Source organism: Oxyura jamaicensis, chromosome 4 (genome assembly GCF_011077185.1).
Source record: "Oxyura jamaicensis isolate SHBP4307 breed ruddy duck chromosome 4, BPBGC_Ojam_1.0, whole genome shotgun sequence".
NCBI lineage: Eukaryota > Metazoa > Chordata > Aves > Anseriformes > Anatidae > Oxyura > Oxyura jamaicensis.
The window spans coordinates 51,430,940-51,458,462 of NC_048896.1; the positions used below are offsets into that span (position 1 = coordinate 51,430,940).

Genomic DNA, 27,523 nt, shown 5'->3' on the forward strand with positions numbered 1-27,523 from the left:
AAAAGCTCCTGAAGGAAGTGCCCACTCACCCACACTGCACGAGTGTAATACTGTCCGACTGATAGTTTGCATTCTGAAGGCAGGTAAGCAAGCCATAGTTCATCCATTATTTTCATTTTGGTGCCAGAAGTTTACACCCACAAAGAACTATGTCAGCAGTAAGAGTGGCACCACATGGAAAATACCTGATCTGCATCAACAAGTAGGTCCCTATTGCTAGTTTGGCACAGATGCAATTATTTACAGGTGTAATTATGCACCTACAAATGCTAAAACACACCTAGTTTATACCACAAAATGCAAACTCCAGAAGAAACATGCGCAGTATGTGGTCATGGATACTTCTAAGAACCTAACACTTATTTTCTTGAAAAAAAGGAGTTTTAAATTTGTAGCCTTCACCTGACAATAACAGTGTCCTGAATGTTTTGCTTTTCAAAATGCACTGAATGCTCAGACTTCAGTAAAAAAAATTTATTTTCAATATAAAAGTGCCAAAATATCCACCAACATTGTAATCTATTCAACAACCAACTTACTCTAGTAATCAAAATTGCAAGCATCTTTATTCACATTTTCAAATCAAATTCCTTTCACACATTTCCACAGTAACCCGAGTCCCTTGAAAGTGGGAAATTTGCATTTCGGTTGGCTGCTGTAGTCCATATGTCCAAGTTCATGTAGGCACGGAACGGGTTAAACCTTGGATAGTATTCCTGCTTACACATAACTGCCTGGTTCTCAACATGGGTTGAGTGCTGGGTTGTGGCACTGACAGGACAGCAGCTTTCATAAACGTCGCTCTGAGGTGCCCAGATGGAACCAAAAAGTCCAGACATTGGAGACAAGCTTCGGGTGCTCGAGAGGTAGGGCTGTAGAGCAAGATAAAATCATCATGGGAAACTGCAAAATGGTCCATTTGCCAAAGAATGCATGGAAATGTACTAAATGGGAGGAATCAGTGCTTAGGTAGAGAACTTGGGAAACACACAAGTAGAAAATTACACAAGTCTGCAAAGCAATATGGTCGCCCAAAAGATTACAGCAGCATTAGTGTGCATATGGAAAGGCACTTCATGAAATGAATCCGCATGAGCTCCTCTCTACATGGCACCAATATCACTGTAACAGGAATACAATACTCAGTTCTGGCTGGATTATTATGAAATTTAAGGAATAAATGGATGGCACGTGAAGAGCATCATGCATGGTTTCAGGAGTTAAAATTAAAAGAGAAGGACGACTAAGGAAAGAAAATTAAAGGGTTGAAGTATGTGTCAGTACTGAAAGACTATGCACACCAGAAGCAAAGAGGGATATTCAGCATGGAAAAGAGAATATAACTGGGAGCTAGGGAATTCAGTTAGAAAATTTCGAAGGCTTATAAAGAACCTCCTGGAGAGCAAGATGTGTTAGCCTGTGAGGAAGTCTCCTGGAGAAGGTCATGGAAGTCTTGGGACTTTTAAAACTGAATGAAACACTGAAAAGTATTGTGGGGAAAAGCTCAACAGGGAAATGAGCTGAATTATCTAATGTATTTTCCAATCTCTACCTTCTGTATTTCCTGGCATTCTTGAATAAAATATGGCAGAAAGCTACATTTATTTCAGGAAACAGAATCCTACCAGTTTTGCCACTTTTTAAATACAATTGAATTTTAATTTTTGCAGTTAGGAATATTTCTTGCTTTATTTGGTTAGTTTTCTTCAGAACAAACATACTGTAAGTACAATTTTTTCTTCCAATATATAAGATTTTTGAAATATGAGCAGAAGAGAAGGTGGTTGCAATTAAAGACCACCTTGAACTGAAGTCAGCCATACATTGCACTGTGGGATGACATAAGCATGGCTAGTCCAGAGCGTAACAGGTCAAAGTCAGCATTCAGAAATCTGCACAAATCCAGCTTAAATCACTTGGATTTCCTAGCAAAAAAAAAGACTGTCAAAGTCACTGAGAGCAGCTGTCCATTCAGCCCCACCATTTTCAAATCTCTCTGGGTTTTGCTGTCAGCACTTCTTGTATTTTATCCTCATCTGGAAAGGTTGATTTTGATAGGGAAAAGCCTCAGTAGACTACATAAGTCCAAAATGCATTTCCATATGTAAGATGATTTGCATCAATTTTCCGGCAAAAAAGTGATCTATCTTGCCATTTAATAGACAAAGCTGAGTAACAACCAACAACCCTGGGAAAAAGCCATGCTACCAACACCAGCAAACACATACATCAGGCTACTTAAAGGAATGAGAAACACGCAAGCGATAGGTAAGTGAAAGACAGGCATGCACCATGAAGGCTTTTGGAAGAGGTGCACACAAAGACAGTGACAATACTCACTGTGGAGTTGACATAACTGGCGGGCTCCCAGGCGGGCGGCATGTTGGGAGGCGCATTCCAGGTGGAGGGGCAGCTCTGGTCAATGAAGGCTGTGTTCTGCACTGCGGCCGTACCCGGGAAGCCACTGGGGTAGTTCATATTTTCTACAGTTTATAAAACGAGGAAGACAAAATAAGGCTTTTGCAATGTAAACACTGCTAACGTTTCTGAGGAGGAATGTTGAATCTTCTTGGAGCGAGACATGCTGGAAACAACCTAAGCTTTTGGTGACTTAAGGCAGCTTCCAGGCAGCGCAGCAGCGAAGCATAACAACTTCTGTTAACAAGGCTACCATTTTGTACCAGGCACCCACTAACAAATTGCTATCAGGAGGATGGAGTAAAGAGTAGGCAATCTCTTTAATGGAGAAAGAAGTCTTTATTAGCTGCAGAACGTGCATGGCAGAGCCTACGCTGGCTTCACTGCCAACATGCCTCAGCTCTAAGCACCCGAGGGAACACCGTGCTGCCTGTGATACTGTAGCTTGACTTTTAATTATTGCTTAGGTAATGCTAAAGAATTTTAGGTTCTTGCCAGTGTGTGTCCCAAGCCAAGAAACTCTAGCCTGGAAAGGTAATTGGTCACAAGAGGCCTTCTGTTTCACACACTGGAAGGCAGAAGCCTGCCAGAAGAGAAACAAAGAAAATTGTGCAAAAAGAATTGTGTAATATTGCGGTCACAAGCATTTCTCTCTATTCTGTCTCAGAGTAAGTGCTGTATGCTGGATTTTCAGGCTTAATAAGTCTACACAAAGATCAGTGTTCTCATCTACCACACGCAGATTGTCATTTTTTTCTATAGAGCAGCTGGGAAGTGCAAAGTTTGGTCAAGCATGTCCAGATGCTTATAAACAAACTCTGCTTTTTTAAGAAGAAAGTGAGAGAGAAGAATATACTCAGCGATAACATCAGTTTTATTTCATCTCACCTTCTGGGAAAGCACCGTATTCGTTCATCTCTAATGGACAATACATGTTGGAAAACTGGCTGTCACAAGTTGCGTTCCAGTCAATGAAGCTGTCCCAAGAAAAAGGAAAAATCTGCCGTTAGAAGCAGTTTGCAGAACTTCTGAAAATTATTTAGACATACTTATTTACTGTAAAGCTATCGGGTGTTAAATGCCTGTAACTCATGATTAGGCTTTTCACATTCCACTTGCCATACAAATCCTGCCAGTAACCACTCTCTGCCAGTATGTAATCAGAGCGATTATCTTGCTGAGCTCTTTTTCCCCCCTGGGAGGATGAACAATTTGTAATGACAGCTACCAGAGTTCTGCAACACCTAGTGGGGCTCAACTTCTTCCTCCATAAAAAGAAAATAATTCTATTTCTTTTCGACAGCCACAGAAGTAGTAGATAGGAAGTGAAATGATTTGAAACAAGAGAAAATGTAATGCATTCTCTAGCATTTCTATGAATAGCACTCAATATGGGGATTTCTGCCATCCCCACCACAAGCATAAGAGTCCTGTTCAACAATGTTTCATAAACTACACATGCTTAGTGAAGGGATTATACTTATTTTCATTAAAATAATTCAAGTATTTCAAGAAGACTTTCAAGAGCAATTCTTAAAGATCCGACTTATGGCCAGCAGTCTGTCTGGCTCTCTTATTCCAAATCATCAGGACTGCAGTTTGTTGACACACCAGTTTACAGTTGAGGTTAGCAGCCTGGTTAGAAATACAAGATCGTCACTTGGGGATTTCTGCGTTACCGCTCTGTCATTTTGGATGACAGAACATGACCTGAAGAGCTGACAGCAATGCACTGCCAGAGTATTTCTTCTCCCTAGTTTGTCATGGATTTTGCATTAGTAAAATTTACAGTGCAGAAAGTCTCAAGTACAAGAAGGACTCAAGTCCACTGCTGTAGGAAGATCGACTCAAATCTACACAGAGCCTGACCAAATAGCCCAACCAACTTTTTTTTCTTATACTGTCTTCACACTGGGCTATTTTCTTTTATTTAACAACGTCTGTTTATGCCATATAACATGAGTACATACTGCATAACACTCCCTCTGATATACAGAAACCATGTGTTTAGCAAGAGGAAAGCAAACCTAAAAGGCAAGCCCTCTGCCTGGTCATGCAAAAGAACTGGAAGAAATTAAAAAATTTTCCAGCAAGTATTTAATTAAATTTGAAAAGTAGTTCTGGAATATCTACACACGAATAGGAACACCAGTGAATTTGTCTGAACAACATTAATCATAATGTACTAATGGAAAGGTATAAAAAAACAAGAGAGAGTTAAAATCAAATTTGTGCTGTTGCTTCTATCATCTGCCTTACAAATATTATAAAGTAGGCTTAAGTGCAGTGCTCTGTATCACAGAAACCTGAACAAAATGTTAGCCATACTGTTGACATGAGACATAACTTGCCTGTTGTGGACCGAGGGCGTTTCTTGGATCATGCACGGTATATTATTCTCAAGGTTGTAGTTTAGGCTGTTTGTCAGACAGACTGGCTGGGCAGGCCACAAGTCTCCTGCTGCGTAAAGACCTAAACAGGGGAACGGGAATGAAATGGAAAACAGGAAGGAAGCTTGCACAAGTTCTGAGAATCAAATGTAATTTGTGATATTCAGATCCACACAAAAGAGAATCCAGAGATTCCAATGAATCTACTTACGTAAAAAAAGCCAATCTTTAAACAAATCTCAAAAAGTTTTATTTGTTAAAAAAGAAAATGCAAGAAAGGACTTGAACCAAGAATTTGAAATTCCACAAAACAGGGCAAGAAATTCCTACGCAGAAATCTCAAGTCATCAATCATGGGTGCCAACGCAGCACCCCTCCTCATGGCACAACACATGGACATGATCCCCACCAGCTTCTCCTTTGCCCCCACCCTTCATTTGGTAACCAGCTCTGAAGTCCAGCCACATGAATGCAGCAGGAACAGTCAGATTTTTAATGAATGGGCAGTGCTGCCAGAGCTGTCCTTGAGCGAACATTAGGTGAACTTGCTATGGCTGCATTTAGCCTGTAGAGTAGATATTCACCGTGGTGTTCTCTACAGTCTGAACACCTAACTGCCCAAAGACACGTTGTTCCTATCAACTATGAAAACATAGCTGGATAAAGGAAAAAGATCCAAATTAGCAGTCTTTATGAGACAATGGTTGCAAAGTTAGCTCAATTTCATTATTTCACGTTATAGCAATTCATAATATCTACCACAGAAGCTTAATCAGCCTTTGTACCTTGCCTGACACATTAATCCTACGGCAAAAGGCACAGCTGCAGGCAGACAGCTCTGCTGCTTAAAGAGCTGTGTGTTTTAAACAGTTTTCAAACTCCACCTCACCATGTAGAGCCTTTTGCTGTTATGAACTCCAGTGAACAAGTCAGTATTGAATAAAAATAAAACAGAAACAATAAAAACTCAAGAGTTTTAAAAGCCTGATCCAGTCTTCTTCATTTTTCCTTTCAAAAAGGGCAAGTCCTTACTGTGGAGATTTGGAGAGAAAAATGGTCAAATTTGCTTTGATGCTGAACTTCATTTTAACGTAAGGATCAGTGTTATCTCCCAACCACGTTACTTTTAGACATAAACCTATGCTAAGCAAGAGGAAAAAAAAAAAACAAAGAATACCTAAAACATAAGCTGAAAGCTAAATGCTGTCTTAACACAGAGAAGATTCAAAAGAACATCAAAACTGTAAGACTGTTTGCTAACTTTGATCTTAACGTGCTTAGAAGTCATTCAAATTCTAACAACATCTCTACGAATTCTATGTTTACATGGGTTATTAGCAACATCATTGAAACTGCTTGACAAATAGTGTGCACAGCCAGCTTAAGTTGTTAATCAAGTAACTGACCTTTATTCTTCTCAGGATCTGCAGCTATGTCAGTGAAATTTGGACATAAGGTTTCAGGATACTGGGGAATGCTGTTCATGTCTCTGCTAAGTGAAAAGAAAATTTCATTTCTTAAATCAAGGCACTCGTTTCATAGTCCAAAGTACTTCAGAGGAAAGATACAGAGATGTAAAAAATATTCTAGCGAATATCACGGTTGCTATTGCTTTCCCAGTTTCTTTCCTGATTTTCCTTATATTACCACCGAGGAATTTTTCAAAATTAAAAGCCAACTACTAATTACACGTGCAAAACAAATACATCTTAATTATCCCACTTTTATTATACAGGTATCAACCTATTGCAAATTAATTCAACACCTCTCCTCTTGAAATTGGAAACAAAGCTATATTCCAATAAGATGAGTAGGATCTCACATGATGTTTCAATGCTCCCAACAACTTTCAGACAAGTTTACTTTTATGTGCATGAAGACACACAGACACATATGAACACAGGTTTCGTATTCGCTGAATGCCAAAGAAACTGGTTAATATGAGTGGAAAGAGCATTTTTAAGAACCAGAATCCCAGAGGAAAAGGATTAAATTATTTCTGCTAGTGAAAACAGACAGTCATGAATGAGAAGTGAAGTGAGGATTCATAGTAATAAAAACTGTAGATGCTATCTCTACAACAGCGAAGAAGTAGAAAGGAATGTGGGGTAGGGGGAAATCAATTTTCATGCTGTATATCCTAGAACATCATTTTCATTAAAAGAATAACATCAACTTGAAAGTCTCACTTCCACTTTTTTAAAGACAATTATTACTTTAATAAAACTAAGTGCCAAAGGAAATGCAGTAAGTTGCTAAGATCTGGAATAAATTAGAGGGGAGAAATCACTTCCTTTTTTCCCCAATTTCATTTTGCATTTGGAAGTATTTATCGTACTACCCCAGCACAATCCATTTTCTGCCACAACTGTATAGATCTTTTCACATACTGAAGAAGATTCTTCTTTTTTGACTTGGAAGTCCAATTAGAAGATCACAAAATATAGTAAGACAACAGATAGGTATGATTTATCAAAATGAGACAAGTTTTCAAGTTGGTGGAGTTTCTTTAATGTCTTACAGGTGTAGATTTAAATTTATTTATTTATTACCTGGTATTGCAGATGTTATGAGACAGATTTAAAGTGATAGGAGTTTCAGATGGAAAATCATTTTGTGAAATATTCTCTCCTAAAGAAAAGAATGACTGTGAAAAATCAAAGATCCTAAAAAAAGAAGTATGCACAGAATATTCATTCTCACAGACGGACTCAATGGTTTTAACCAACTTTTCTTTCAGACTGGAGTATCACTAACTGCAAAATGTGCTATTTCCCCACGGTCTTAAATGTATTTTGTGACTTATAAGTGATTACCACACTTAATTTTAATGGAGAGATTCCTTGTTACTATCAAATTCAGTTTGTATTTGAAATGACTTTTAAGAGGCAATACAATTTGAAAGTAGAGTCGTGCACAAAAATCGTTATCCATTACATCTCAGGTTCAGACCCATCAGATAGAAACTTCATAACGTCAGGTTCTGAAATTTTATACACACACAAATACACATATAAACGTATGCTCATTTTTAAGATTATTCAAAATAACTTCTTTCAGGTACTCAAAGTGATTTTTACTTGTGTCACTTTGGTATTTTAAATTTACTTCTACCACTACAGCAATCTGGCTAGCCAATGGCAGTGACAGAATTTTGGGCTTTCAACTATGCAAATGGTATTCAGACATTCAAAAAGATGCAGTGATGAACCATAGTTGTCACTTCTCATGCCCCTAAAGTGGCTCAGGCTTCTTGGCTACTTCTACTTCTAATAACCCTATCCAATCCCAGCACCCTAAGATCTGCTCTGAACTGCTTTCACACATTTCTTATTTGTGCATTTTCTTAAATAGCTCCAACAGGAAGATAGTATTTTTATGAGATTAATGTGATGTAGAAAAGTCAAAGACATAAACTGCTTTGACTAGTGACTCTTAGTTCCATGGAAACTAATTGTGCAGCTCCTCAGCACAGAGGACAACTCCTCAGTATCGTTCTGACACTCACTGTAGCCAGGAGCTCATCCTCATCTCCACAAAATTTGTGGTACTTCCCTCCCCCAATACCAAGTATCTGTTCTACTGTTTCTTAGAGTTATTCTCCCCTATAAAAGGGGAGTTGCATACTCTGTACCACAGCAGCCCTTTCCATTCAGAAGGAAGACAAACTCTCCCCACTATTGTGCGGAGGTCATTTTTGCAGAACTTACTGGATGGAAGAAAATGCCTGGCAGTAATCATGGGCTTTTTATCTCCATCAGAACTGCTGGTACTGCTCCAGCTACCCCAGCTCCCACGACTGGCACGAACACTTCCTGATGAACTTCCACAATCCGAGCTTGAATCAGAACAAAACTTCTCCAAACACTTCTTTTTAGACCGTTGATAAAAGTTTTCTAAAGAAGTTTTGGAAAAAAAAAAGTCTTTCAGTTGAAGTGAAAAGCTACTGAGACATGAATTTGCATTATTTTTCTAAATTTCCAGATAGCAGGACAGAAAACAGTATCTACTGATAGCCTCACCAAGATAAACACGCCAGGCCCTACAGCACGAGGAGCTTATTGACCTGAATGACATCCCCAGTACAACGAACACAAGTCAGGGCACAGTGCAGTTACAGGCAGTAGTTATGAAATAGGAAGCAATACTGCTCATTGAAATACACGGTTATTATTTTAAACAGGAAACATTCTGACTCTGGGAACATGCACACTAAAAGCAACGACAAAAGTTATAAGCAATGAATCCGTAAGCGATAGAATCTCCTTCCTTAGCATCTTGTCAGGGAGACAATCTTACAGGCCTTACAATATAACACCTCCTTCGGCCTGCTTATTCTAGAGGCAGCCTCAGCAATACAGCTGCTTCATTTAGTACCAGCAGAACCTGGACACACGAGCCAACTGTCAGTCCTTCACCCAGGAACAACCTGTTACGGCTTCACCATGGCATCTGCCGAGTTGCGCCCAGAACCACTCCATGAGGAAGCACACAGAGCCCTTAAGAAACGAGCAGGTTTTATCATTGCTGGCACTCATCCCCCTGCCAGCCCTTCCATCTCGGTGTCAGGGTTTGAAGTCAAGAAGGGCAAAGAGGTCTCAGGAAAAGAAAACAGTTCTATTGCCACGAAAATATCTTATATTTCTTCCCCTGTTTGACAATTAAGATTGCGTACCTGTTTCTCCCTGTATAGACAAACTCCCAGATTTCTGGTCTGCTTTGCAATTTTCCCCATCACCCTGAGGACACCAAGCTCTTATTCCAATATTAGCTCTCAGATCCGGTCTTTCATAATCGCTGCACATGTGCTTCAACTCACTCTGCTCGGGGACCCTAATACAACCACACCCAAAGAAACACATTTGCACGTCACATTTCAATCGCACTTTATCCTTTTTCAGGTATTAAATACTTCAACTCAAAAGGCTACCAAGTCAGAATGTGGGGCAAGGAAAAGGCCAAGGAGTTTTATTCCCCAGCTTTATAGAAACTTAAAAAAAACATCTGTTAAGGCTTTCCCAAAATGCTATATCCCATCATATGGACTGCTACTTCTCAGCCGGAGGAGCAAGACTGCGTGTGTATGTTTAACTCCGTTCTCTAATGCACTTGCAGAAGGCATTCATACGTTACAGTAATAAACACAGTCTAGCACCGTATGGAGATCTAGGTTCACAGGAAAAATGTGCCCTACATCTATTTCACTGGCGTAATTATAACCAGAATAATCTGGTTGTAAGATCTGAAGTAATCTCAAGGTTTTGCTAGTAAAATTGAAATATCTGGATCCAATCAGAGTATTAAGGGAAAAGGAATAAAATCCAGCTGTCAAGTTTCTACAGGAAGGATATGGCTACATCTTAACTCAGAAAGGAACAACTACTGAATCAGTTGAAGGAACAGACCAAATTTCAGTAATTCCGTGTTTTATCCTTCCTACCTGCAAATGTCTGCATGCTGCAAAGAATTACACATAAGCAGACTTCCCACAATGAATATTAATTGGGTTATAACAACCTCTTCAGATTTTGCAGTCTGCTTGTTAAATCCACTGACCTCAACAGGACCACTCACAATAAAAATGAACTCAGTGAAGGCTTCGTAGGATTGTGACCTTAATTCAAAGGACTGTGGGAGGAAGAGAGGGATTTTCTCCTAATAAGCTTTTCTGGTTTTAGCACTAATTTACTATTTGTATTTTTAACAACACTCAAAATAGCTTAAAATCATAAAAACATGAAAAAACATTTAATGTAGTAGTTTACAGTTGACTTCAGAAATGCATTTAAATGAACCTCAGGGGAACAAAAAAGCAACTTCCCCAGGCGATCTCAATATACTTCTGAACTTAATGATGCTCTAACTTGTTAATGCTTATCTACGAAGCCCCGGTGATATTACACATCTGCTTCCCTGAGGTAGATAAATTTTAATCATTATGGCAAAAATGAAAGTAACTTTATTTCGTCTTCCTCTTTCAAAACTACCAGAAGACAATATTCCCTAAGTTACTCAGTACAGCAGATGATCCTCCTGACAGTGGAATAGTTTTAACAATTTTGTCTTCCTTTTTTCACTGAAAAGAAGACACAACTGGATCTTATCCACACAACACAATAACAGAAAGGAAGTTAACCATCCAAACCTCAGAGACAGCAAATTCCAGACCGAAGCAGAGAGCAACCACTGCTACGCAGAATGGGGTGCGTCTATATACATACAGATTTACAAATGGATAAATATTTCTTTTGCTGACGATATTTAGTAGTGCACATTCTTAACAATAAAGCCTCAAGCCAGGACTACAGAGTGTTTATTTAACAAGATAAAGCAATCTGCCTAATGTACTATGCAAAACTCAGCAAAAGCCTGTGGAAACATTACAGCAGCTCTGGATTTCTTCATGACTTAGTGAGGCAATACATACCTTGTAGATATATTAACATTCTTTTTCTTATTCTTTCTAGATGTTCTATTTCTATTCCAATTTATGTTTGATACATTTCCTTCCTTCTTCTCCTGAGGTTTCTTCTTCCTAAATGCGTCTTCTTGCTGAAGGTTTAAAAAAGAAAAAAAGATTAGAATAGATGCTGAAGTAACTTCGTTTTAGACAGTAAAACGAATTCTATCAGACTTTCTTGCTAAATTTCACTGGACAAAACAACTCAACCCCAATTGTATAGTTACTATATGATTTACTGTCTCTCCATAGCACTTCCTCTTTCCAACACCATCCACTTGATCAGTCTTTCCAAGACTCTGTCCTTCAAGACACCAACAGATGATGAGAGAGAAATTTTTGAATTCCCAATGTTATAATTTCACCCCTCACACCATCTCGCCCTGACTTCCAGGGGAAAAAAAAAATTCAGGGAGAAAAAGGAAGGCAGTCAATAAAATCCCCAATGTGCTAAAAACAAAAAACATCTGCCAAATTTATGATCAGTTTGTGTGCAAGTTCAGCAGCAATAAATCCTCTCTTTCCTCAGCAGCTGGGGGGGGCATTCATTTGAATTACAACTGAGGAAATTATGGGGTAACTTAACCAACAAAGAACAGTGACTAAGAAATTCAGGAAACAAAAACTGAGCACCATCAGCCACACACAAAAAGGAGTCTGTAACAATTCCTAAAACAAGACTGTACCCCATCTTTTCCTCATACATATTCCTCAAGCACTGTAAGGAAATCATCATTACACTTTATTGTCATGCAACTCCTATCCAGTAGGCAGAACACACACAAACCAAATTCTTGGATTCTTCTTCTTAATTCTTAATTACCAGATGAAATTCTTTAAGCATTTTACACGGCCCAAAACACATGCAATGCATTGTGTTTATCATGTGCTCCAAAATCAAGGATGCAGAATGGTACTTCTCAGCAGCTTCACAATCTGTTACAGGGCTTCTGCCTGCTCTGTTCTTAAATGCAAATTTCTTACAGTCTTATATTTGGGGATCAGGTCTGCAAACAAAGGGAAATACACCCATCTAGACCACTTCCTCTCTAGGATTTGCTCCCACATCATTATCATGGCTAACAACTGGCATTAGATTCCAGACCTTCTGTACCTGCTCTGGTAAGGAAGAAAACATCTGGCTGTGATACAGCCAGTATCAGAATATAAGGGCTATTTTCATGTTTATCCAAATGGCTCACCGTTCTATACATCATTAGTATGCATGGGATGTGGGACAGCACAACTGCATACTTCCTCATTCATCTGATTTGCAGGATTTTAGATGTGTGTCTGTGACTGTACATAACAGTCCCCACATATACATACAAACATACCTACACATAATAAGTAACAAGTAGAATAAGTAACAAGGAGATTGTTTTAAATTTAAAAATCAGAAAAATTGCAATACAAACCTCAGAAGAAGTAATCTCCTCTTTTGCACAGCACAGAGTCTCTTCCTTAGGTCCCTTATTAATTTTTTTCTCATTGGAAGGCTTTAGGCTGATCTGCTTTTTTAAGGTCTCACAGTTTTCTGTTTCATTCCTGAGAGGCACTTGCTGGTTATTTCCTACAATTAAAAAGTAACACAAGTTTGCTTGGGAAGTGAATGGGCTCCCAGTCATAACCACATTACTTTCTACCTTCACTTTAGCTTACCGCTTTAAAAAAAACAAACATACAAACAAAAGCAGCAAACTAAAAAGCATGACTTGGGTTGTTTTCCAAAACACTAGGGGACTAACACCTCAGCTGACAATGCTGAAAATCTCAAAATCAATAGCTAATGCTGAGCAAACATTCTGACAGCAGCTGCGAGAAGTACCTCTGAATCAATTCATGCTCATGGGCACACTACTCTTACATACTTAAGTTACTCCATCCCTACTCATCTCATACAAATTTGAGCTACTCGGGTCTCAGCTATGGGATTTGGAGGGTAGAACTGGAAGCCAGAGAACTTTGGGCTTAAAAACTCGCAGAAAAACCCTGAAAGGTTGTGGAGAAAACTTCTGAAAAAAAGGGGTAAATCAAAATAAGGCCAGCCTTTATTTGGATCTTCAAGTCTCCAAAGTGTCCTCCGCATCCACTGGGAAGACAAAGGGAAGTCATCCTTTCTTTAGGATGGGTGCAGCACTAGAAGTTTCTTTTCATGAGGGGCTTAGGAGGAAGTACTCTTGTGTAATGAATGCAAAGAGATGAAGAAAAAATGAGGAGACCATTCTCAACAGCTGGCTGAGCTGCCCACCTGAGCCACAATCCTCTGCTGGGATCCTTTTTAGGCTTCATTTGTCCTACCAAAGGAAATAATCAAAACCCCGACAATGCAAAAATATAAATACAACTGTCAACAGACCCTTCAGCAGATTACCTTTAGTGCTTTACCACTGAATACAAAGTAGCTGTCAGTACTCTTTAAAGGCTCTCAAAGGTGGAATTTGTGCTAATGAAAATAATTCTAGTATCTCCCAGCTGGCTGATGTATGAACACGGTATCTGCAGTCTGTACTCAAAGTTACCTTGCTACGTACATAAATACAGATAAGATGTAATACTGATATTTTTTTTCCAGCTGATTTTTTTAATTCAAAGCAAAGAAGGAGTAACATTTTGTAGTTTAGGAATATATGAAGAATCTCAAAAAACTTTGTAAGTGAGAATAAAATTACCCTGCCTCCATTCCTGAGACAGCACCCTGGTACCTGCCATATCTAACAGGTAAGGACACAAAGGGTAAGCAACCAGTGCAGGCCAACAGCAACAGTACAGCAGGGCCCCAAATCCCTGTGTTACATACAGCTCATTCACTAAATAAAACTTCCATGGAGCAGAGACACCATAGCTTCAGCAAACGTCAGTCTTCAGCAGATATTTTGCTGAGCTCCTAAGTAAAACCAAAACTGCAGAAGAAACATCTTCCTAACTTACTTTGCCCGCAAAGTACTCTTGTGATTTACTTAAAATTTTTAGCTGTGAAGCTAAGAGGTAAGATTTCCCAGGCAAGTTACTTCCACTATTAAAAAAAAAAAAACACCTGTTCTCCAATTAATGACAGCATGACAATTGGCAGAGTCCTGCAAAATACAAAAATATCTGAACACCTTTGCTCTTGCAGGTGTTATCATAGTAATTCTGAACACTTGGTATCAATGGTGCCTGGTGATTCTAAAAATAAGGTGTCAGATTGTCAGTGGACCTGAAATTAGCAAACTAGGATGCTTCTGTATACTTGACAGGGGAAATATGCATCTTTTAAGCAGATCTATGACAATGATTTTAACCATTAAAATACCACTGCACAGCCTTGAAATCTGTAATCCAAGGCCAACTTATGATTCATGAAACAACTTCTACAGCAAGCCATTTGCTCAGGAATGTGAACAGATATAACACAGTGATACATAAGTATTACCACACCTCTCACACAAAAGAAATTCCCGACCACAATGAAATCAAGACGACTTCACTCAATTTCACCTAATAGAAATTAAGAAGAAAAAAGATACCGTTATTTTTCCTAGAAATTTCCTGCAGTTCTGGCTGTTGCAGAGGTGAACTTCTTGACAAGTGACTTTCAGGTAGCTTCTTAGACATCTTCACAAGACAGAACTCCTGTTCTTTGAGCTCAACTAGATTTTCTGAAGCTTTAAGGTTAGTTTCCTTAGGAAACATACATGTTTGAAGATCTTCCTTCAGATCACACTCTGAAGAAGTATTTTTAATGAGAACTGTATTTTTCAGTGCAGTTTCTTCTTTACCCAGAAAGTTTTCTGGAAGAGTTAAATTCTTGTTAACGTTTATGCCATTTGCATATTTTAGAGTTACCCAGTTCTCACTGACAACATCAGTGCAAATGTCCTCTTTTGGTGCTGAGATTTGGTTCTCTGCAATCTGATTTTGCTTCTCATCAGTAGCTGCAATGGCATTGCCAGCTGCTGTGTTTGGCTTTTGCTTACTGTAGTAAACTGAACATTTGTGTTTCTTCTGAGAGTGGCTGTAGGTTGCAGGACTTCTCTTGGCTGCATTTTGGCTTCGGCTGGACGAAGTGCCTACAGACAGGAAGCCCTTCCCTTTGCCTTTATCTGATGAACTATAGGAATCCATAAATGTCTTACAGCTTCCCCTGAAAAAAAAAAGGGGGGGGGAGGAGGGACAAATTAAGTTGCCTCTTTTTTAAAACATCTGTGAGGCTATCATAACTTGTTTGACGGGATATTTTTGCAATAAAAGGAAGGGGGGGCATATTCACAAGCAGAGATTTTGTTAAGTCTTCAATGCTAAGCTAAGCACATTCTGATTTCAGTGGGAGTTCAGAAAGACTAAGTATGTGCTTAGACTTCAAACACACTTACATGCTTGAACAAATGCCCAACTGACCAACCAAGAGGTCAGGTTTGAGGGCCATTAACATTATTTTCCATTCTTAGCTTTCTAAGGCTGCTGCATATGGTGTATCCATTAATTCTATCACACAATTTCTATCCTGTGAACTAGTGACAATATACAAGATGAATGAACCCTTGAGTTCTTCCATGTTGCTTCTGAAGAGATTAAAAAAAAACATGCTGCAACACTGAAGCTCTCTGAAGGAGGTTGCTTTGAACAAGACCTCCTCTTCTAAATGAGTCCACAGCAGTGTCAAAGTACCAACAGACAGAAAGCACTACTCCATATTACACAGGTGAAAAAAACACAAATCAGAAGAATAGGAAAGTGTTTTTACTTGTAGGAATCAGAGCTGATTACGTCAACAGAGTTGCTGTTCTGCTGTGATGAAGAACTAGGATTTGGCCTCTGTCTTGATTTCATGAACTCTGCTAGAATATATTGGGCTTGCTGGAAGGCTATCAGGATCACACCGAGCAGGGACAAACTGTCAAAGAAAAACAACCAACACTGGTGTCTACAAATTTCAGGAATGTTCAATGAAAGTTACAAAGCTTGTAACAAGATGCACTTTTCAAATATTTTGTTAGTAATTTTAAGGAAAATAGCAGACAGGAAAACACAAAATAAGTAACAGTTCTAATGGTCCCTCTCCCCCTTTTTATTAAACATCATAGCCCCTGCTAGTTGTAGTCTGGCAAAAATGTAACTCAGCCTTGAGCTTCATAAAGTAAATCTAAAGAAAAAAGTCCTAGAAAACTAACACTTGGTTTAAAAATCAGTTAGAAAGAAATCTCACTCAACACAACGACAACGTATCATAGCATGACACATCTACTGAGTACATGATAGTGATATCACTATTTTGTTATTTACAATTGTCTCTTCCGCAACCTAGAGAAAATGCTGACATATAATGGGCTACAAATCCCATCGTTCTTCTGAGGTAAAACTGAAGCTGCAAAACGCCTTCTCTTTCTCTCTAGCACATTAATTACACCAAACATAAATCAATCAGAATGAAAAGCTCTGTAATTCATTAAGTCACTTTCTCATACAGGATAAGTTTTGACAGCTGGAAAACAGAATGAAATTCTCCTGATTTTTTCAAATCCCTGTAGTATCCTTTTGTTGCATCTTGAGCCATGTTACATGATTACTCTTACTGTTCAATTGTGCTCTGTTTCCAGAATCAAAACAACAACGCAAGCAGAACAAGTGCACATCATGATCGCAATTATGCATGCACTGGCATGTATATGGACATGACATTTGTGTTCACTCCTTGCTAGTCCTGATAGCAGGAATTCAGGGTTCAGTGCGATGAAAGCATCAGGAATCATTTGCCACAAACAGCATTCAACTCACACTCACAGTATGAAAGGTTAACAAGGAAGACAAAAATATATAATTAATAGCAGAACCCTTAACTGTACAAAGGTACAGGCCTCCTAAAACAGTTTACCATGTAAAGCAATGAGTTAGCTAAAGTAAGACAACTTTTTCTGGGATAGCATCTTTATCAGTGTTCCTAACAAGAGCAAACAATAAGAGATACCTATTTTTTTAATACATCAAAAGAAGCAAAAGGAAAAGCAGGTCCTTACTCAGGTGTCTGAAATCTCATAAATATGCTAATTTTCCAGAAATACTTTAAGTATTAGTATTAAGATAAGTATGGACACCACTCCACTCCATTCTTCTGATGACATTCAGTGACTAACAGGTTCCGCATGCATCTCTATGAGTGGGGAAGTAAATCTTCTGGCAAGAGGGGTACCCACCAGCTCTTCCTGTGGGAATACCTAACCTGTCTTCTTCCCAAGCATAACATGGGAGTTTATCAGCAAGAGGAGCATGAAATGCTTGTCAATTCTGCCACAGGCTACTGCATCACACAAGCTCCTGCAGACAGCTGGCAGTACTCCCAAAAGCGTACTTAGATGCAGCAGAGATTTAGGCCCTATCATCACATCTAACAAAAGCCAGAAGTGCATGCTGATATCTCGCCGGCGGGTCTCTTTCAACCTGGCCCAGAAGCTCTGAACACATTACCTTACAAAGAGGACAGTGAGCCGCCAGAAAGACTCCTCCCAGCTGGGTCCTGGCACCACATCTGCACACAGGGGTAACAAATGGTGAGGAAGAGTCACGTTGAGGGTGAAGTGGAACTCCAGATCCGCAGCAGTCACCAGGGTTAGCTCCCGGATTACCCACGAAGATGTAAAATCAGGCGTGAATCTGTCAGGAAAGTAGACAGAGCTGGTGTTATTCTTCCTATTCGCTAGGCTGAATTTCATTTTCTGAACTCATATTGATACAAAAAAATCGTACAGCATGATTTCTGATTTAATAGAATGAAAAAAGGCAATGAAATAAGTGACCACTGTCTGCTTAAGACTATGCAGGTAAAGTAGCACCTAAGAGGTTAAGACTTGGAGGTCATCCTCAAGCAGTAAGATGTGTGTAACACATACACACAACACATTATTGTAATTCATTTTCCTTATTTCAAAGAGGTGCAACATGATCAAATCACGTTAATTGAAAGACGCTTACAAAAAGCACAGTTTTCAAGCATAAAGCCAATATTACTTTGGAAAGGGTCAGATTCTAGGGTAAGTCTCGAAGGAGGCTAGAAAGACAGGGAAAGCAGAAGAAAACATCAGATTTGGCTCTTCCATTCGTTTCCCTTTCCCATTCCGTTATTCTCTTTGACTGCCACATGTGCTGCTAGAAGGTGTGACTTGCCTTTCCCATCAGGTGACACTCGTTGTGTACATAATCACAGTTAACTGTAATACAGTAATGTTAACTCTCCTTATGTCCAAGTCACGCCTAACTCAACAGGATTTTTCACAGGAATCGTTTTTTAGACGTATGTGTAATGTTAGGTAAACAGGACTAGATGGCCATCAGGCTACTTGGAACAACGGAAAGCAAAACAAAGAATGAATAAAGCCAGTGGCAGAGCACTCCTTATTTATTGTGACTAGTCTTTTGCTTTCATTTATTCTTTCATAAGGCACAGTTAAAAGCATGCATATCGCTTTTTAAAAATAAAGAAACATTATTATACAATCAATTTATGAGTATTACCCTTACTGAAAAACGTACTGAAGCTTATTTTCAAAGCCCACCAAATTCTGTGTGCGTGTGTGTTACTGGAGTGTCTGTTACTGCAACTAATTATTTCAAATTTCCACTTAAGTTAACTTGTCGTCAAATTTGTCAGTGCTTACACAATGCTGATCTCCCGTGATGAGTTCTGAGCCAGGAAGAATTCCTGACAGTCTAACACTTCAAATCCATATCCTTGGCAACTGTAACCATTGATTTTCATTGATGAAATTGTTATAGGGAGAGGCCCAATATTCTCTACTTTGAAGTTCTTTGTGATGGACAAAATTTGCTTGCTGTCTTTCAGTTCTTAAAAGGAAAAAAAGAACAATTATTTTAGTGCTTAAAAAGACTCTCATGTTTAGAGAGATATAGCTGCTTTTACTTTCAAATCAATTAAATATTCAGAAGTGACTAAAACTTTATTACAGACTATTTCACAGTAGTGTATTTCCAGAATTATAACTATTCCAGAATTTGTAACTATTATCGGCCAGTATTTTGAGACATCAGAACCTACACCTCTTACTACCAAGTTCTTTAGTTTCTTCACTTCAATATTCTGTTTACTTAACATTATTGCACGATATCATTACCACTATGGAGTAATGCAGCCAGCTACAAAATCAGAGACCTGTTTCTTCTTACTCACGTCGTCTGCAGTCCATTAGTGTAGCTTCTGGCACCTTGAATCTAAGAGATCCTCCCGTGCCTGGCAGTCTTCCCCCTACTTTAAGTAATTCTCTGGCTCCATAGCCTTCTACGTTGACCACATCCAGAACAGTCAAGTTGTTTCTGCCACAACATAAAAATCAAACCATCAGCCATTAAAACACAAACGAAGTTTGCAACCTCATGGCTCTGCTATCTAGGTGCCAAAACAAGACAACAGTGTGTCAGTAACAGAATCACTGGCCACGTCTGGAAAGGCTTCCCCCAAATACAGGCAGGATCACCTGGGAACCATTCACCACTGCATTTCACGCAGTGAAAGAACAAGTTTTGTTACCATTGCCACTGGATAACAATGCCACCTGGTAAAAGTAAATTCTCCATAAACTCTCTTCTACAGAGATAGCCAATTATAAATTTGACTCACTGAATTCTTAAATCCAATCTCTATGGAGTTAAGTTTAAAATAGCAAAGCCACCCAGCAGGAAAAGGCTGTTGATCTGCTGACTGAAGAAGTGCCTTGGTCATACATTCAGTATATATTCATATGCATTTTCTAACCCACTGATCCACACCACAAGTTAAAAAAAATCTGAAGTTCCATATTTAATGACCTAGGTAGGCATGAAGTACAAATACCCTTCAAGCAATTTTTATTAAATCGGAGGTTTTCTGACTTGCAAATTTTGACTATTTGACTTTGCTCCAAGATTTCGCAAATTCATTTTCACATTTTGTTGGTTGCTTCTCACAACTGAAACCTGGCTTACCTGATTAAAATAAGCGAAGCTACTCTTTTGTAGTCAACTGGTGTAAAAATTACAGCAACTTTTCTGGTTTCCAGTGGTTGTAAATTTAGCCGAAGCAGCTCTGAACTACATTTCTTGTTGATAAGATCCTCTTGACGTGCATTCTGTTAAACAAAAACGCATTTATTTACTCACAGAAAACGTGTGTTTAAAGATCTCAGTAAAAGAAAGCACTACATCTTTTCTTAGCACCACGTAAGATATTTTTGGCAAGGTGCAATAACTCCTAACTAACTTGTTACACTAAAGTCTTTCAATCTGACAACATAAAACATCAGATAAGGTTGTTTATTTGAGCAAGTGTTCATATTACTGCACTTATTATTATGAGGAATGTATTACTTCATTTTTTAAAAAAAGAAGTTATTTGTTCAGATGGAAAAGAAATTACACCACGTCCTTCATATTCAAGAAATACTGAAACACTTCACAACACAACTAGAACTGACAGTATACTGATTGCATGGGGAAATGTGGCAACCATTATACCATCAGCATAAGACTTGCAACTTGATTTAAGTGAGAAAGGGACTGTTGGCAAATATGTTGATCATTTTTAGTCACTGGAAACAAGCCAAAGTGAACTCCCTACCATATTAACTGAAGACCAGCACTACCAGAAGCTCAGTAAATCTGGAAATTATGTAAAATATATATATTTCTTAAAAATTTTATATTTCTCCCCATTAACATAAAAAAGACAAAAAGAGAAAGAAAACAATCCTAAAAGTTTCCCTATCAGAACTGGGGGGTCTCCTCTTAGAAAATCACAATTGGACACCCATAGCAGTCAAAACAACCATAAACATCACAAAGAGGGCTCTTTCTTGGTTGTTTTTAAATTCACAGCTGTTGTCCTAGTGTTTTTTCTGATCTTTTCTAGACCAAAATGTTTTTATTCTTAGTCTATTTTATGAAAAAAAGAACATACAAAAAAGTTTCAGAACCTTCACTCAGTCAATATTCATTAAAAGCAAAACATGTATGGATTTGCAAACTTCACTGGGTCACTCTACAAATATGCACACGCACAAATGTGAGACTAACTACTTACTACACTTGTATATAAAGCAACTAGAAAAATGACATTCAAAAGTGTAAATATTGACAATTAGTAACTTGGCCAACAACAAGCCAAGGTCAGTCTCATACACATATGTACTGAATACCTATCTAACCATAGATGCTCCCGTAGCTCTTCAAGTCTCTACATGAAATACAGGTAACGCACACACCGGTGTAAAGATCTACCACTATTTTACAATAACCCTTCACTGCTGCCAAAAAAAAAAAGGTCACCTTGATAAGTGCAGCAAATATATTTTGTTTTTACAAAGTACCAATCTTTCATTAGGATCTTAGAGTGTTTGTAGAAACATGTACTCGTACAGAGCATTAAGGATGAAGCTGCATGTACAAGTAGAGAAGAAAATGTCAATTCCAGGCTTTCCTGCAAACTAGAAATGTAAGAATGAACTCTGCTGGTACCCTGGACAGTACTCTGATTATCAGATTGTGCCAACATCCCTGGTAGTGCATCTTCTCTCTTTCCATTATCCACAACAGAACACCTGACGGTATAATCACAGCTCAGCGCTGGCATATGGCACAATTAAGTGTCATCACACTCGTGTTAAAAATGAGGTAATGGAAACCACAGACAGCTGTGACATTCCAACCTGAATCTGGGAGTTGCAGTGAAACTGAGGTGAAACACAGAAATCCAGCTTTCTCCTTCTTTGAACTATTGGCCAGCATTTCCTTCTACTGAAAATATTATCTGTTAACTTTTGAGTTCACCAACAAAAGCCTTACACCTCCTGGTCAACATAGGGCTAAACTGATGTCTCAAAATAGAAAGCAAACTGTAGCCTTTTCGACACGGACACAGGCATGCACACACACTCTGCAGTTGTTTTCAATTTAGAAAACAACCAACTCTGGAAAGAAATTAACTGCAATAATACAAGCTTGACAGAGAATCAAGAAAACACAGTTACATTGCTTTAAACAGTACTTAGTAAAAACTCAGATGTAATGTAGCTAAAAAAGAATTTTTCTAGTGTGTCAGACTGCTTCCTCCATCAAAATTAAATATCTTACCCTGTGAGAACATTCATCCATGAGCCTGAACTCAGTGGTGGTGAAATTAATAGCTTGGACATTTACACCAAACCTAAATAAACCAAAACAACAAAAAAAATAAGCATTTCAAACCTAGTCTGTCAGAACTATACTGACTTATTTTTACATAGTGGCATTTATTCTTCAATGAAGAATATTTTCACAATTGCACTTTGTCAGATGTGAAATAATGGGGAAATGCAGATCTGCATTTTAACAAAATACACTACAAATCAGTTTTATGTGGATTCCATGCGTTTGGAAAACAGAAAAATGCCTAGGCATGTCCGATCTCTCAGTATACAATATTGCAAAATATCACAGTCAATAAATATTTCTAAGTTGTATGTAAACAGAAATGTCCCACAGCTTTTTCTGAAACATACCTGTTGAGAAACAATCATTACCATATCTCAATAATTTACTCATATGCCCCTCTTTCTGCTCACAATTTGTTTGGGACAAATTCATATTCTCTTTCACATACTTTGCAAATCAAAATCCCTTATAGAAACTGATAACTTGTCTAAAAGTGAATTTTAAGCATATGATACTAAAGGCATTAAGAATGGACAGAAGAAAACCAATATGTATAATTTTGGTCGTAGAGGACTAATGGACCTCCAGCCACTGAACTGGAAATTCACTTGTCACAACTTCTTATGTTAGCTTGAAAAGAACCAGTTATTGAATATGACTACTGGTAAACCTAGAAGATCTGCAGAAACAGAAGAGTGAAAACAAGGAGAAAATTAAGGTAAAAGAAAATGTAAAAGTGGTTTCAAACCACTAAAAAGAGTCTACATGGAAATGATATTTAGTATGCAAACACATGTAGTTATTAATGTGCCTATCTCTATATATACACATATACACACACACGTCAAGAAATATTGTTAAGGAAGCAGTTATACAGGGACTGGTACCCCAAATAAGCAAGGTATACTTAAGCATGTGAGTAGTCCCACAGATTCCAAGAAAGCCAATAATTACTACGAACTACACATGTATTGCAGTTTTTCAAAGTTAAGCGTGACAGTCAGGGCTTATTTTGGTGAACTTTATGTCCCTTTATCCTCTCCATCTAACTCTATCTAGATTTCTCATTAGATCTTCTCATTTGTAAAACAAGAAGTTCAAAAGAACATAGAAATATTTGTTTAGCTGCCCATAAACGTTTATGGTGGGCTTTCTGGCTCTAGACCTGCTGAATTTTTCTTCCCAGCACCTATTTCTTCTTCTTAGAGACAGGGTTTTTACCTAAAAAAAATCTAAGATAAAAAAACCTAACAAACATTTTCTTAAATTAGGTTCAGTTACCTTCCTCCTCACAGACCGCAGCCTAGAGACTGGGTATTTCCCAACCAGCTTTGCTGGGAGCAGCACATCCCCACTTGTGTGAGTTGCTCCCACAACTGCATAGCCTGCACAAGATTGCACTAGGCCTCAGATCTTAAAAGATGTCAGTTTGTGGCTGGCATACATAAACCTGCTGAAAATATGTTCAGATTGCTTTTTATTGTAGATCAGGTGCATTACACAGTCAGGTGCCACACAGAGACCTGCTCTGAACATGACGATCTTCCAAAGCGGAGTGGAACGTTGCCCCCACTTCAGTTATGCTTTGAGAAATTGGAATACACAATAAGCAGCAATCATCAGACATAGCAAATACAACTTTAAAAAGGGGAAAGAATATTCTGAGACAGTTATACTAATTACCATTTGCTGAGTAGACTCAATGAAGCTTGGGGATCAGGGTAGTAAGAGAGTGGCACAAGCTGCAATGCAACTGGGAAGGATGAAGGGTTCCTTAGTACAAAATACTTTACCTAAATAGTTTGTAGAGGAAAAGAAAAGTTAAACTACACACTTGATAATAAGTCAGCATTAGTAATATGAGCTGCATTTTCAAGGATATTCAGCCTGGCTTCATCAGTCTTAATTCAATATAACCACGTGCATACAAAACTGCATGGAACAGCAGGACATGTCATCACAATGCCATCATTTGCAAAAACAGCTTAGAGGGTATGAAGAGTGATTTTGCATGTGCCAGTATAGACCTCTCCCCCCTCAAAACTGCCCTTTCATTTGTGTTTTGATTTGCACAGACAAACAAAGCTCTTCCTCAAAAGAAGGTCAGTTAGTAATAAGGTGCCACCCGTTCATACAGAAGTTTGAGTCCAAGTAGGTTACATACATTACTATAATGACAAACAAATGACATAAATGGACTAATCCAGGTAATTCACAGCATGTGCTTATTAGAAGCATCTCTGAATGGCTGGTCTGGCACAAACTAGGTTAGTACCAACCAAAATCTGACAAATGAAGAAGTAACTGTCAGCATAGTTGCAAGACACATTGCACAGCTGATCTCTCAGTTTTGTATCTTCAACATTTTATACACTTCTGTTATGTATGGCTGTGGCAGAAGGAAGGCTATCCTGTATGCACGATGCATCGTTAATGACAGCACACCCTATCCCAAGTCCTTTGTTCAATTATTTTACCACAAGCATGTAACTTAGACCACAATGTAAGGAAAGTTTTAATAACCATTAATAGTTGTTAGTTAATACCTATACTGCTTTACTCCTCTCCTTGTACTAAAAATACTACAATTTGATAGCTAGAGAATTAATCAAAGAGCCAAATGGATTAAAAAAAACGGTGTCTTGTATTAGCCTTGTATGAAGGTTTCAAAATACCTATCTAGAACCAGTATGAAAACATCAAATATTAACTGCAGACTGTTCTTTAAAGAAGCTAAAGATTTATCAACTCAAAAGAAGTGTAAGAAAACCATCCTTACCATACTACTTCTAACTGCTGTGGCACTGAAGTTGAGTGTAAGGCCAGGCTCTGCAGTTAACCGTGGCAAGAAAAAGGCGAGGGACTCCTCTTCAGGCTTCTTCTGGTGAATAAAGCGAGCTGATCCTAAAATACTTCTCCTGCTTTATTGGCAAAAAAAAAAAGGTTTGTTTTTCTCCCTCTCTCCCTTTTTTTTTTTTTTTTTTAAATCAAAGAACAAAAGATGATGATTTGCCAGGACCTGTTAACTACACCAACTAATCCTTCCTTGAAAACATTCTTCACAACACAAAGCCCACAAACATGTAATCTAGTCATAGAGAGTAATTCAATCTCCCACTTTTCCACCTGCAGCACAGTGACTAGTTTTTGCAGCCCTACTTCTCTATTCTGGAAATTGGGTGATATCACTAATGCACTGTCTCTACAATTGCTCAGGCACCCTCCCTGCATCCCCAGTACATAGCATCCATTAGGTCAGGAACTAAAAACTTTGAAAGCTCCTGATCCTAAAAAGACTGCTATGGGACCTGTTGACAAAGGATTTGTGCAGCTCCATAACTGATCTGGTAAAATCTGCTTTGACTGCTTTCAAACTGGGTAGCTGTGGTGGGGCTCAGTCAAAACATTATTTACATTCTAAAATTCAGGCATCTGAAATGTTTACTTATCGCTGGCAGTGCCTTGAAATGGAAGTTAGAAGTGTTTGGGATGCTCTGAAATTCCAGATGCTTCAAGATAACTAACTTACATGCAGCAAGGTCAAAAATGTTTGTTCTAATTAAGAATACTTCAGAATAGAAATATTCCCCCTTACAACATTGTACTGGCTTGAATTAAGAACCTCAACAGATTCTGTACAGACCTGCAGGCTTCCCCACGTCTTATTTTTTGCCATCTTTCATAAAGTTCACTTGCAAGCTCAGAATCCACATCCCAGGCAGAACGGTCCAGAGAGAGACTCTTCTGCCAAAGCAGATTTGCTAAAACGATAACAGATTTTTCATATTTTAAAGAGGCAACATTTGCTCCTTCCATCAATCTAATTCTGAATGTGAGCAATCAGTATCTGCAAGGGGTCTCAACACAAAAAGAAGTAAGGCAAATCAGTTCTTCCCTTCCAAGCAAGCATGTGTGAAGGTACACATACTAAGCAAATTAGATGGGGGCAATAAAGACATACATTCTCAAAACTGCAGTAATTCTACATGCAAACAGCAATATGGGAATTGCATAGATTTCATATTTTGAAAATACAAAATGCAATTTATTGCATTATCCTTAGAGTTTAAGGTAATTGAGACTAATGACGACTTGAACAATCCAGCTACAAGTTGTTCAGGCCAGTATTTTCAGACGTTTCTATTTAAGAAGTACCAGCATCCTAAATTATAAAGTAGAATACCTATATACAAAGATCTGATTATGTTTATTATTAGAATGGAAAGTAAGCAAGCAGTAAGTATTTACTTATATCAGCAATACTCTTTTATAAGGTTTTTAAATATCTCTTGTTTTTAAGATATTTACCTAAATGTGCATATGTATTAATAATTCTTCAAACCCTGTGCTTCTCTGTCACCTCAAATCTCCTTTTTATCTTTGACTGACTACTAATGCCTTCTTCATATCCCATACAAAAGTACATTTTAAGAAAGCATTATCTTGAAAACACATTCAGGAGAACACAAATATTTAAAGCCTATGGTACCTAGTTGTCTAGTGAAATTCCTTCTTAAGCAGAGACCTATTATTGTTATTATTTAAAAAACACTATTCTGAATCAGCCTTCATCAAATTATACATTCTCCAGGCAGTATTGTATCCATATTGTATCTAACATTGCATTTCTGTAAATGCTAGCTTGGTACTTAAAACAGCTCCTAGCATTACTGAATCTAGACAAATCCGCTAGTTCCAGGAAGAACGACACCACTTTCTGTTTTACAGTGCTGTTTTATAAGCCTGATAAATGTCTTTTTGCAGAAATCATGAAATTTTTGCTGTGAGAAACAGAGAGAGAACAAGTTCAAAATTAACTCTGGCTAAAGGTTGGATACCGGTCAACATGTTTTTGTCCAAAACTATGTTACAAAACAGAACAACATTTAGCAAGTGATACGGAATTAGAGATTTGACATACTGCACATTATACTCAGTACGAAGCCACTTATATCAGTAATGGTCTCAGAAAAGCATGTGTTTTTAAAAGACAAAATTAAATAGTTGTATTAACAATCTCAATATTCTCATTACAAGTCCCATTACATTGATTTTTCTACAATACTGTCATTAGATGCCTAAAAAAACCCAGACAAGCCTA

General features: G+C 38.2%; 1 protein-coding gene across 5 annotated transcripts in view; it reads right to left on the reverse strand.

Moving 5' to 3' along the window:
• Window positions 1-459: 459 nt before the first annotated feature.
• Window positions 460-27,523, reverse strand: part of TMEM131L (transmembrane 131 like) — a 78,580-nt gene continuing 51,516 nt past the window's right edge. For 2 of the 5 annotated variants that reach the window (XM_035324520.1, XM_035324524.1), the window contains 20 exons: window positions 26,066-26,183; window positions 25,202-25,343; window positions 24,106-24,215; window positions 22,363-22,435; window positions 20,221-20,363; window positions 19,430-19,572; window positions 18,900-19,086; window positions 17,713-17,898; window positions 15,995-16,144; window positions 14,778-15,394; window positions 12,687-12,841; window positions 11,236-11,360; window positions 9,484-9,641; window positions 8,519-8,704; window positions 7,361-7,439; window positions 6,215-6,300; window positions 4,770-4,890; window positions 3,307-3,395; window positions 2,341-2,483; window positions 460-872 (listed from right to left, as the gene is read on the reverse strand). In XM_035324520.1, coding sequence (XP_035180411.1) covers window positions 594-872; window positions 2,341-2,483; window positions 3,307-3,395; window positions 4,770-4,890; window positions 6,215-6,300; window positions 7,361-7,439; window positions 8,519-8,704; window positions 9,484-9,641; window positions 11,236-11,360; window positions 12,687-12,841; window positions 14,778-15,394; window positions 15,995-16,144; window positions 17,713-17,898; window positions 18,900-19,086; window positions 19,430-19,572; window positions 20,221-20,363; window positions 22,363-22,435; window positions 24,106-24,215; window positions 25,202-25,343; window positions 26,066-26,183 — 3,290 coding nt within the window. In that variant the 3' untranslated portion in view covers window positions 460-593. The remainder of the gene's footprint in view (window positions 873-2,340; window positions 2,484-3,306; window positions 3,396-4,769; window positions 4,891-6,214; window positions 6,301-7,360; window positions 7,440-8,518; window positions 8,705-9,483; window positions 9,642-11,235; window positions 11,361-12,686; window positions 12,842-14,777; window positions 15,395-15,994; window positions 16,145-17,712; window positions 17,899-18,899; window positions 19,087-19,429; window positions 19,573-20,220; window positions 20,364-22,362; window positions 22,436-24,105; window positions 24,216-25,201; window positions 25,344-26,065; window positions 26,184-27,523) is intronic. The other 3 variants (XM_035324525.1, XM_035324522.1, XM_035324521.1) reach the window with 3 other exon arrangements.